Below are 12946 nucleotides of genomic sequence, written 5' to 3'. Positions count from 1 at the left end.
CAGATATTTAACTGGCGGCGATTGCATTACCTGCGAGGGCCGCGATGATACTGCGGAATTTTCCGATATCAGGTCTGCCATGAAAGTTTTGCTCTTCACCGATCAAGAAATTTGGGAAATCATCAAACTATTGGCTGCCCTGCTGCATTGTGGCAACATCAAGTATAAGGCCACAGTGGTCGACAATCTGGATGCCACCGAAATTCCCGAATACATTAATGTGGAGAGAGTGGCTGCCTTGTTGGGTCTGCCCTTGCAGCCACTGATCGATGCCCTTACTCGGCGTACTCTATTCGCCCATGGCGAAACTGTGGTCTCCACTCTGTCACGCGATCAATCGGTAGATGTCCGCGATGCCTTTGTCAAGGGCATCTATGGCCGTCTCTTCGTTCACATTGTACGCAAAATCAATGCTGCCATTTACAAGCCAAGAGCCACCTCCCGCAATGCCATTGGGGTCTTGGATATTTTTGGGTTTGAGAATTTCGATCAGAATAGTTTTGAGCAATTCTGCATCAACTATGCCAATGAGAATCTGCAACAGTTCTTTGTGCAGCACATCTTCAAATTGGAGCAAGAGGAGTACAACCATGAGGGCATCAACTGGCAGCATATTGAGTTTGTGGACAATCAAGACGCCTTGGATTTGATAGCCATCAAGCAGCTGAATATCATGGCTCTGATCGATGAGGAGGCCAGATTTCCCAAAGGCACCGATCACACTATGCTGGCCAAATTGCACAAAACCCATGGCACCCACAAGAACTATCTGAAGCCCAAGTCAGATATAAATACCAGCTTTGGGCTTAACCATTTCGCCGGTGTAGTATTCTATGACACGAATGGCTTTTTGGACAAGAATCGAGACACCTTCAGCCCGGATTTGCTGCACCTGGTGAGCCAGAGTAGTAACAAGTTTTTGCGACAGATATTTGCCCAGGACATTGAAATGGGCGCCGAGACCCGTAAGAGAACCCCCACACTGTCCACGCAATTCAAGAAGAGTTTGGATGCCCTCATGAAAACCTTGAGCTCTTGTCAACCATTCTTCATAAGATGCATCAAACCCAACGAAGTTAAGAGGCCCATGCTGTTCGATCGTGGACTGTGTTGCCGTCAGCTGCGCTACTCGGGTATGATGGAAACTATACGCATCCGCAGGGCTGGCTATCCCATACGCCATGGTTTTAGAGATTTTGTGGAACGTTACAGATTTCTTATACCTGGGGTACCGCCAGCCCATAGAACCGACTGTCGTTTGGCTACTTCGCGTATTTGTGCCTCGGTGTTGGGAAAATCCGACTATCAATTGGGTCACACCAAAGTGTTCCTGAAGGATGCCCACGACTTGTTCCTGGAGCAGGAGAGGGATCGCGTCTTGACTCGCAAGATATTGATTTTGCAACGCACCATTCGAGGTTGGGTGTATAGGCGTCGTTTCATGCGCATGCGTGCTGCTGCCATAACTATTCAACGCTTTTGGAAAGGTTATGCCCAGCGCAAGCGTTATCAGCGCATGCGTGTGGGTTACATGCGCCTGCAGGCCCTCATACGTTCCAGAGTGCTGTCGCATCGATTCCGCCACCTTAGAGGTCATATTGTGGGTCTGCAAGCTCATGCTCGTGGTTACTTGGTCAGGCGTGAATACGGCCACAAGATGTGGGCCATTATTAAGATACAGTCCCATGCCCGCCGAATGATTGCCATGAGGCGCTACAAGAAATTGCGGGAGGAATACAAGAAGTTTGCCGAGGTCTTGCACCTGCGCAAACTGGAGGAGCAAGAGCTCATGCACAAAGGCAACAAGCATGCACGTGAAATTGCCGAACAGCATTATCGAGATCGCCTGCATGAGTTGGAGCGCCGCGAGATGGAGAATGAAATCGAGGAAAGGCGGCGTGTAGAGGTCAAGAAGAATCTAATCAACGATGCAGCCCGCAAGCAAGACGAACCTGTGGATGACGGCAAGTTGGTGGAGGCCATGTTTGACTTTTTACCAGATTCCAGTAGTGAAGCGCCAACGCCGCATGCGGGTCGTGAGACCTCGGTGTTCAATGACTTGCCCCATGGCAACAATGTTAATCAGGAGGTAAGTGAGGCCATTTGCATGATGTGAACTCATCTCGTAACATTTCTCTCTATTGCTTTCCCCTAGGATATAATTGGGCCCATGCACGTTTCGGAGGACGAAGAGGATTTGTCGGAGTTCAAATTCCAGAAATTTGCTGCCACGTATTTCCAAGGCAATGTCAATCATCAGTACTCGAAGAAAGCTTTAAAACATCCTCTGCTTCCCCTACACACGCAGGGCGATCAACTGGCTGCCCAGGCCTTGTGGATTACCATCTTGAGGTTCACCGGTGATATGCCTGAACCGAAGTATCACACCATGGATCGCATGGACACCACTTCGGTTATGTCCAAGGTGACCGCCACCCTGGGTAGAAACTTTATACGCAGCAAGGAATTTCAAGAAGCTCAACTCATGGGTTTGGACCCAGAGGCGTTCCTCAAGCAGAAGCCCCGTTCCATAAGGCACAAACTGGTTTCGTTGACCCTGAAGCGCAAGAATAAACTGGGTGAGGATGTGCGAAGACGCTTGCAGGACGAGGAATATACAGCAGATAGCTACCAGTCATGGCTGCAGTCTAGGCCCACATCGAATTTGGAAAAGCTTCACTTTATAATAGGCCATGGCATATTAAGGGCAGAACTGAGAGATGAGATATACTGTCAGATATGCAAGCAGCTGACAAATAATCCTCTCAAGTCTTCGCATGCCAGAGGATGGATTCTGTTGTCGCTTTGCGTGGGTTGCTTTGCCCCCTCCGAAAAGTTTGTCAACTATTTGAGGGCCTTCATACGAGAGGGTCCTCCCGGCTATGCTCCATACTGTGAGGAACGTTTGAAGAGAACTTTCAACAATGGCACCAGAAATCAGCCACCGTCATGGCTGGAGCTGCAAGCGACCAAGTCCAAAAAACCCATAATGCTGCCCATAACATTCATGGATGGCAATACCAAGACTCTATTGGCTGATTCCGCCACCACGGCCAGGGAATTGTGCAATCAATTATCGGATAAAATCACTCTGAAAGATCAATTTGGCTTCTCTCTCTACATAGCTCTGTTCGACAAGGTCTCCTCGCTGGGTAGCGGAGGTGATCATGTGATGGATGCCATCTCCCAATGTGAGCAATATGCAAAAGAGCAGGGAGCTCAGGAACGTAATGCTCCTTGGCGTTTGTTCTTCCGCAAGGAAATATTTGCCCCCTGGCATGATCCCACCTTTGATCAGGTCGCCACGAATCTCATCTATCAGCAGGTGGTAAGGGGTGTCAAATTCGGCGAGTACCGATGTGATAAAGAGGAGGATTTGGCCATGATAGCGGCGCAGCAATATTTCATAGAATACGGCACGGATATGTCCATGGAAAGGCTGTTTACCCTGCTGCCCAACTTTATACCGGATTTCTGTCTAACCGGTGTGGACAAGGCCATTGAACGCTGGGCTGCTCTGGTATTGCAGGCCTACAAGAAGTCCTATTACGTCAAGGAAAAGATACCCTCGTTAAAGATCAAGGAGGACATTGTCAGCTATGCCAAATACAAATGGCCTCTGCTGTTCTCGCGTTTCTATGAGGCCTATCGCAATTCTGGTCCAAATTTACCCAAAAATGATGTCATCATAGCCGTTAATTGGACGGGAGTTTATGTGGTGGACGACCAGGAACAAGTGCTGTTGGAATTAAGCTTCCCCGAGATTACGGCAGTTTCCAGTCAGAAGACCAACAAAGTTTTCACCCAGACCTTTAGCTTGTCCACAGTGCGAGGGGAAGAGTTCACATTCCAAAGTCCCAATGCGGAGGATATAAGGGATCTGGTGGTCTACTTTTTGGATGGTCTAAAGAAGAGATCGAAATTCGTCATAGCCATTCAGGATTATAGGGCCCCCTCGGATGGTTCCAGTTTCTTGAGCTTCTATAAGGGAGACCTTATCATTTTGGAAGATGAAAGCTGTGGAGAGAATGTCCTAAACAATGGCTGGTGTATAGGTCGCTGCGATAGGTCACAGGAAAGAGGGGACTTCCCCGCTGAAACGGTTTATGTGCTGCCCACGCTGACCAAACCACCTCAGGACATATTGGCCCTATTTAACGTGGAGGAGGCGCATCATGGCAAACGTCTTAGCATGGTATCCAATGGAGTGGCGGAGCCCAGAGATAGGCCACATACACTAATGGAATATGCCTTGGATCACTTCCGTTTGCCGCCCAAGCGAACTGTTTCAAAGACCTTGACTTTGAGTTCGAAACGTTCCGAGGAGATATGGCGTTATTCTAGGGATCCCATCAAAGCTCCTCTGCTGAGGAAATTGCAAGCCAAGGAGGAATTGGCGGAAGAGGCATGTTTTGCTTTTGCCGCCATACTCAAGTATATGGGAGATCTGCCCTCGAAGCGACCCCGCATGGGCAATGAAATCACAGATCACATATTTGATGGTCCGCTCAAGCATGAAATCTTAAGGGATGAAATCTATTGTCAGATAATGAAACAATTGACCGACAATCGAAATCGCATTTCGGAAGAAAGAGGTTGGGAGCTGATGTGGTTGGCGACCGGTCTCTTTGCATGTTCGCAGGCTTTGCTCAAGGAACTTACCATGTTTTTGAGAACCCGAAGACATCCGATATCCCAGGATTCATTGCATCGCCTGCAAAAAACCATACGCAATGGCCAGCGGAAATATCCTCCACATCAAGTTGAGGTGGAGGCTATACAGCACAAGACTACCCAGATATTCCACAAGGTCTATTTCCCCGATGATACCGATGAGGCTTTCGAAGTTGATTCTTCGACGCGAGCTAAAGACTTCTGCCACAATATATCGCAACGTCTATCGCTTAGGACAAGTGAGGGCTTCTCGTTGTTTGTAAAGATAGCCGACAAGGTCATATCGGTACCCGAAGGAGACTTCTTCTTCGACTTTGTAAGGCATTTAACCGATTGGATTAAGAAGGCCAGACCCATACGCGATGGCACCAATCCTCAGTTCACCTATCAGGTGTTCTTTATGAAGAAGTTATGGACCAATACAGTGCCGGGCAAAGATCGCAATGCGGACTTGATATTCCACTATCACCAGGAACTGCCGAAGTTGTTGCGCGGCTATCACAAGTGTTCACGCGAGGAGGCCTCCAAATTGGCAGCTCTGGTCTATAGAGTACGTTATGGTGACAACAAGCAAGAACTTCAAGCCATACCGTAAGCATTCATAAGCTGAGACAGGCAAAATAGGAAGTTTATGATTAAATGTTGGTATTTTTGTTTTCTCTTACAGACAAATGCTGCGTGAATTGATACCCTCCGATTTAATGAAAATGCAAAGCACTAGTGAATGGAAGCGTTCCATAGTGGCTTCCTACAATCAGGACTCTGGCATGAGTTCCGAAGACGCCAAAGTGGCTTTCCTTAAAATTGTCTATAGGTAGGTTGAAGAGTTGTTCGCTAGGCGTCACGCCGTTCGGAATCGGCATAAAAAAGAAGGTCCCTTATTATTGAGCTGAAACTTTAATCGGACTGCACTCATTGATATGAGAGAAGAATCCCCTGTTCCTCAATGGAATGTTAATAGGAAATTAAGTAGTTAGTTGTAATGGGAATGAAGAATGTGAGGAGAAACAACGTTGAGCAGGGGAGACCACTAACGTAATCTCACAACGTTCGAATAATTCTATCTGAAGGTCTAATACTCATTCCGATCGTGGTCTGTCCACTTGAATGAGCAAGTTCGATTCCTCTTGATCTCACTATAAGTCACCGTCACCTAGCCCCTGAACAGAAAGATAGCAGCGAAATGTTGCAAGCTTGACAAACGTCTGTCGGAGCTGGGAGGATCTGGAGATCGTTATGATCCTAGCTGACTGTTCTAAATGGTCGGGACCTGCGGGAATCCTTTTGATGTGTGAAGATACATGATACTGCCAGGGCGATGCGAGCACCTAAAAAGAGGTCGTAGTAATGAGAAGTTAGAGGCTTTGATATCATAAGGCACAGTGCACTGGATCTTGATGTGTTAAGTAAAAGGCACAGGCGAGGTAAGAACATGTAAATACCCATTAAATCTTCGCAAAGTGCTTGCCCCAACCTACGGAGGTTTGTCGGTAAGAGCGAATTCGACCTCAGACTAATCAGAATCAACTTGAAGGTGTTTCTTCGACACGAGAGGACTTATCCACGCATTCCCTCTGTGGACGATTGATGGCCGACGCTCCTCCGACTGTAGTGAAGTCTGAGAATGGGGCCAATGAAGTCGCAGCTCCTCTTTCAGCGGTGGGATCCAACAGGAAGAGAGGAATGGTAGAAAATATGAATACAATGGCTGGAACTTCTGAACCAGCTGCAGTCTTCGCTGAAACGGCAGGGGATGGGGTAATAAAGACATCTGTCTCCGCCTGTAGGAGACCCCTACCGCTCTTATAACCTTCAGTCTGTCAGGATGTTTTCCGATTAGACAGGCACCTTTCATGACGGTCACTATGACTGAGACGTCTGTTCTAGCCATCGACAGCAAAGCGTTAGACCTCTTCAAGTTTAGGTTAGGTCACACAGTTTTGGAATGCTGACAGCCCCCCCCCTTTGTAATCATCTATCATTCGTTGTCCTTCGGGCCTGGTTCTGAAAACTAAGCTTACCAAGACAGGTGCCACTGTAGGCAACTTATATCTTCTGCTGAAAAGTGCTACTTCTGTCGTGTACGGATTTACACCTAGACCACTTTCGGTAGTCCACTTCGCTGTTACACGTAGATCTTTCTGAAGTATATCTCTTAGAATGCTGGGAAACTTTCTCCTAACCGTAATTGCTACGTCATCAGCATACACGACCACCTTAACGCCTTTTTCTTCCAGAGACAAGCCTGCCGTAATGCATCTTTTAGGCGGCCACCGTAGCGTAGAGTTTAGCTTGTCCGCCTATTACGCTGAACGGCTGGGTTCGAATCCTGGCAGGACCATTAGAAAATTTTTCAGCGGTGGTTTTCCCCTCCTAATGCTGGCAACATTTGTGAGGTACTTTGCCATGTAAAAACTTCTCCCAAAAGAGTTGTCGCTCTGGAGCACGCGGTTAGGACTCGTCTATAAAAAGGAGGTCCCTTATCATTGAGCTTAAAATTGAATCGGGCTGCACTCATTGCTTTCTGAGAAGTTTGCCCAGTTCTTTAAAGGAATGTTCATGGGCAAATTTGCATTTGCAGTAATTAAGTTGTTAATAAACTTTCTTACGGTAGAGTTGATGTTTAGAACCTCCAACTCCTTCTGGATTGAAGTCGTTTTTACATTATTGAAAGCACCTTCAATGTCAAGAAATGCTACTACTGTATATTCCTATCAAGCTCTCAAGAGTCTTCAGCATAAAGCATAACAGACTAATAGGACGAGAATCTTTCGCCTCGGTGTGGTAAGGTTCTCCTACTTTCATTGCGTTGTTGCTAAGTCACAAGTACTCCAAATATTTCCTTATTGGGACAAAAATAAATGAATGTGTGCATGAATGTACAGAAGACTGTTTGAGATTTTCATGCATGTTTAGATTAAAAGGATCGGGGACCTACTAAAAGATCATAAGTCAATGTAGCCACGTCCCTCCGTCTGTCCGTCCGTCTAACTGGCTAACTTTCGAAAGAGTAAACCCAGACGATTGAAATTTTCCACAAATACTTCTTATTTGTGTAGGTCGGTTGCGATTGTAAATAGGCCAAATAGGTCCATATTTTGATATAGCTGCCACATAAACCTATCATGGGTCTTGACTTCTTTAGCCACTAAAGGGTGCAATTCTCATCCGATTTGGCTGAAATTTTGTATGAAGTGTTTTATTACAACTTCCAACAACTATGATAAGTATAGTTTAAATCGGTCTATAACCCAATATAGCTGCCATATATACCATCAGTGGATCTTAAATTCTTGAGCTTCTAGAGGACGCAATTCTTGTCCGATTTGACTGAAATTTTGCACGTGGGGTTTTGGTATCACTTCTAACAACCGTGCAAAGTATGGTTTAAATCGGCTCATATCCTGATATAGCTGCCTTATAAACCGATAATTGCTCTTGACTTCTTGAGCCACTAGAGGGCGCAATTCTCATCCGATTTAGATGAAATTATGTATGAAGTGTTTTATTATAACTTCCAACAACTATGCTAAGTATAGTTTAAATCGGTCTATAACCTATTATAGCTGCTATATATACCGATCTTGGATTTTGACTTCTTGAGCCCGTAAAGGGGGCAATTCTCATCCGATTTGACTGAAATCTTGCATGAAGTTGTTTGTTATGACTTACAACAAATATGTCAAGTATGGTTGAAATCGGTTCAAAACCTGATATAGCTGCCATATAAACCGATCTTGGATCTTGACTTCTTAAGCCTTTAGATGGCGCAATTCTTATACGATTTTGCTGAAATTTTGTACAACGGCTTCTCCCATGACTTTCAGTATACGTGCCCAATATGGTCTTAATCGATCTATAGCCTGATACAGCTCCCATGTCCCTAGCCCCTACAAGGCGCAAATCTTATCCGAATGGACTGAAATATTACCCAATGACTTCTACTATGATCTTCAACATGCAATTCATTTATGGTCTGAATTGGACTATCAATTGATTGAGCTGCAATACAACTGCATAACAATTCTCATTCATTATTCTTTGTTTGGCTATAGACATATACCGTGCAAAGAACTCCACAAATGCGATCCATGGTGGAGGGTATATAAGATTCGGCCCGGCCGAACTTAGCACGCTCTTAATTATTTTTTTATTTCATTTGCTACTGATTTAAGGAAAAATAATTTATGCCTCTCTTCCTTTTTCTGCAGATGGCCCACATTTGGCTCGGCCTTCTTTGAGGTAAAACAAACGACTGAACCCAATTATCCCGAAATGCTTTTGATAGCAATAAACAAGCATGGAGTTAGTCTTATACATCCAGTCACCAAGGTGAGCCCCAACAAATAGAAAGTGTGATTTATCTAAAGCTGAGTAATAATTTTCGTTTTTTGTTTGTTTTTGTTTTGCAGGACATACTTATAACCCATCCCTTCACACGTATATCAAATTGGTCCTCGGGCAATACCTATTTCCATATGACCATTGGCAATTTGGTGCGAGGCTCGAAATTGTTGTGTGAAACTTCTTTGGGTTATAAAATGGATGATTTACTTACATCGTACATATCACTGATGTTGACGAATATGAACAAAAATCGCACTATACGCGCAAATTAAATAAGCCTAACCTCACTTTTCGTAGACTTTATGTTTTCTTTTGGCATTAAGAAAAGTTTGTTGGGTTGCTTAGAATTCCTCTCCCCCTTTTTTGTTTATCGAAAACCTGTCATCATTCCTTTTGTGAATGTTTGACAACTACCTCCAACCACTCTCTTTAACTTCCCAGCCCTTCACCCCCTAATTGCTTATGTTATTTTATTTATGATCAAATTACATTTAAATTATATATATGTTATTACTATTATTATGATTATTATTAATATAATTATTAAATTTTAAACTTCTCTCAGCTTTCTATTTAAACTTTTAAATATGTTTAATATTTATTTTGATTATTTTATTGTATTTGCCTAGCCCTTAAGTAAGACAATCAAACAATCGAACACAGAAATTGCATTAGATATACCTACCTTGTTTTTAATATTTTTTCTTTTTATTATTTTTTAATTATTTCTGTTTTCCCATTCGATTTTAAACAGTTTATGGATTCGCTTATGTTTCACCAAAATTTGTTTTGACATTTTATGTATTAATCGACAATTAATCAAAATCATGGTAAGCTGTATTTAGCCTTATTTTGTTTTAAACAATTTCAAAGATACAAAATAAACAACAAAACATATATGAGACACGTTTTTTTTTTTTTAAATACCATAACTAGAAATATTTGTAATCAAAGTATATTATTTATACAATAAATATATATTTATAAAAAAATGACAGTGTTTTCCTAATTTCTAAAAAAAAAGAACTAAAAATTTATGCAAAATAAATTTAGCTGAAGGGGAAGGGAATAATTTTATTCGACTGTCAAACCAACAAAAATGAAAACTTCTAGGAACCGAACAGAAAAATCGTAACAGAACACCACATCCCATATAAATATGGGAGCTACATCAGGTTATAGACTGATTTCGACCATAATTGACACATTTGTTGAAAGTCGTAACAGAACACCGCTTGCATTTCAGCAAAATCGGACAAAAATTGCTCAGGGCTCAGGGTCAGGGGCTCAAGAAGTCAAAGCGGTAGTTCGTTTTATATGGAAGCTTTATCAGGTTAAAGACCGATGTGGAACGTACTTGGCACAATTGTTGGAAGTCATGACAGCAAAATTTTAGCCTAATCGCTTCCAAGAGCTCAAGAAGTTAAATCGGGAGATCGGTTTTAATGGAAGCTATATCTAAATCTGAACCGATATGGCACATTTGCAATCCCTAACGACCTACATCAATAGGAATTATATGTGCAAAATTGCAATCGGTTGGCTTTAGGCGTTTGACCGCTTAGGGTCGACTTTCGAATAATCATTAATTAATCGACTTTTTATGTGAAAAAGTCGAAGTCGACTTTTACTATTTAAAAAAGTCGAATAATCGACTTTGAAGTCAAAAAAAAGTCGAAAAAATCGAAAAGTCGCTTTGACTATTTTTTATACCCACCACCATAGATACTGGTATACCCCCGTATACTAATCTAGTCATTCCGTTTGTAATAACTCTAAATATTCGTCAAAGACCCCATAATGTATATATATTCTTGATCGTCTCGTTGTTCTGAATCGATATAGCCATGTCCGTCCGGCGGTCCCTCTGTCGAAAACACGATAGCGGTCGAGCGCCTAACGCTAGCCGCTTGAAAATTTTCACAGATATTTTAAATTGATGTAGGTCGTTGGGGATTGCAAATGGGCTATATCGGTTCAGATTTGGATATAGCTCCCATATAAACCGATCTCCCGATTTGAATTCTTGAGCCCCATGAAGCCGCAATTTTTGTCCGGTTTTGGTGAAATGTTGCACGTAGAGTTCTGTTATGAGTTCCAACAACTGTGCCAAGTACGGTACAAATCGGTCTATAACCTGACATAGCTCCCATATAAACCGATCTCCCGATTTAAATTCTTGAGCCTTTGGAAGCCTTAATTTTCATCCGATTTGGCTTAAATTTTGCTCATAATGTTATGTAATGACTTCTAACAATTGTGCCGAGTAAGCTCCGAATCAGTCTATAACCTGATATAGCTCCCATATAAACCGATCTCCAAATTTGACTTCTTCAGCCCCTGCAAGCTACAATTTTTGTCCGATTTGGCTGATATCAAACTTGCAGTATTCTGTTTTTTTACTTTCAACAACTGTGCCAATTACGGTCCAAATCAGTCCATAACCTGATATAGCTCCCATATAAACCGGTCTATCTATTATCCTTGTTCGGTTCCTAGATGCTTTATGTTTTCTGGTTAGATAGAAGTTTGGTATGTAGAATAAAATTATGCCCTTCAACTAAATTTAGTTTGTATAAATTTTTAGCAGAATCTATGGGGGTGGGCTCCCAAGATTCGGCGTGGCCAAACTTAACACGTTTTTACTTGTTTTTTTAGTAATGTGATGCGCATCGCCCGTCTTTGGTCTTTCCATACTTTCTTATTATTGATTTTAACTTTAACGATTTTTTTAAGTGATTGTGTAGTTGCGTTAGCCTAACGTCCTATATGTTGAAGTCGAGGTTACACCATGAAACTATGCCGCTATTATACATAACAACCACACAGAGTCGCTGTAGATAACGGAAGTGTAGTAAGACCACAGCTAAGTTTCTGTAAAAACGTTTAACAGTTAAAATAATTGTTGAAAACAATAATTCGAAACATTATAACTGCAGGATTGATACTCAGCCCAAAACGATAAAGCCAGAGTTTTGAAATGAAAAATGTAGTATGACTTCCACTATCCCCAGCAATACATTCAAAAATGGTTTCTTAACCCATTAACGTCTGAAACTCGATTCCCCTGCCCGATTGGGATTTAACAATTTTTTTTAATGAAAAATTTTTTAAAAATAATTTTTACAAGTGTTTAAAAAAAATGTCAATTTGCGCTTCTTTATAAAATCACGAAACTTAAAAAACAAAAACAAATATAAACCACTATGTTTTTACAATAAAAACCAGTAATGAAAAGCAAAAGTCGGGAGGAGGTTTGCCTACTGCTATTAAGAAAATGCGAGAGCAATAAAATTTTATAACGACGCATATCAGATGAAATACATATATGGAAGCTTTAGCTAAATCTGGACTTAATGAAATGAACGAACGTCAAATCAAACACCTCGTGCAAAATTTTGTGAAGATTGAAGATGGTACCAAAACTGTGGCTGCTACAGCCATATCGGATGAAAGATACATATAAGAGATGTATCTAAAACTGCACCGATTTTGAAGAAATTGTGGGCAAGTTGAGAAGTTAAATCAAACACCTAATGCAAATATTTGTTAAGATCGGACTAAAATTGTGGATGCTACAGCCATAATAAATAGGTCATATCGGATGAAATATATATATGGGAACTCTATATAAGACTGGGCCGACTTTGATAGATTTTTTCGGGGAAATTGAAATGTCAAATAAAAGTTGAAACACCTTAAGCAAAATGTTGTAAATATCAGACTAAAATTGTAGCTGCTACAACAATAATTGGCCATATCTGATGAAAAATTAATATGGGAGCTATATCTAACACTGGTCCGATTTTGATGAAATTTTGCGGGTAAGCCGAAATGTCAAATCAAACACCTCACGCAAAAGTTTGTGAAGATTGAATCAAAACTATGGCTTCTGCAGCCATAATAGCTCACATCGAATGAAAAA

At 42.1% G+C, this 12946-nt stretch overlaps 1 protein-coding gene across 2 annotated transcripts in view; it reads left to right on the top strand.

Moving 5' to 3' along the window:
* The window catches only part of LOC106091508 (myosin-VIIa), a 68834-nt gene extending 58916 nt beyond the window's left edge, over positions 1-9918 (top strand). For both annotated transcript variants that reach the window (XM_059364791.1, XM_059364790.1), the window contains exons 7-11: positions 4-2089; positions 2156-5265; positions 5342-5488; positions 8886-9006; positions 9087-9918. In XM_059364791.1, coding sequence (XP_059220774.1) covers positions 4-2089; positions 2156-5265; positions 5342-5488; positions 8886-9006; positions 9087-9293 — 5671 coding nt within the window. In that variant the 3' untranslated portion in view covers positions 9294-9918. The remainder of the gene's footprint in view (positions 1-3; positions 2090-2155; positions 5266-5341; positions 5489-8885; positions 9007-9086) is intronic.
* Positions 9919-12946: the final 3028 nt, after the last annotated feature.

The sequence above is a fragment of the Stomoxys calcitrans genome, chromosome 3, assembly GCF_963082655.1.
Source record: "Stomoxys calcitrans chromosome 3, idStoCalc2.1, whole genome shotgun sequence".
Taxonomy (NCBI): Eukaryota; Metazoa; Arthropoda; class Insecta; order Diptera; family Muscidae; genus Stomoxys; species Stomoxys calcitrans.
This window is presented reverse-complemented; position numbering and strand designations above follow the sequence as displayed.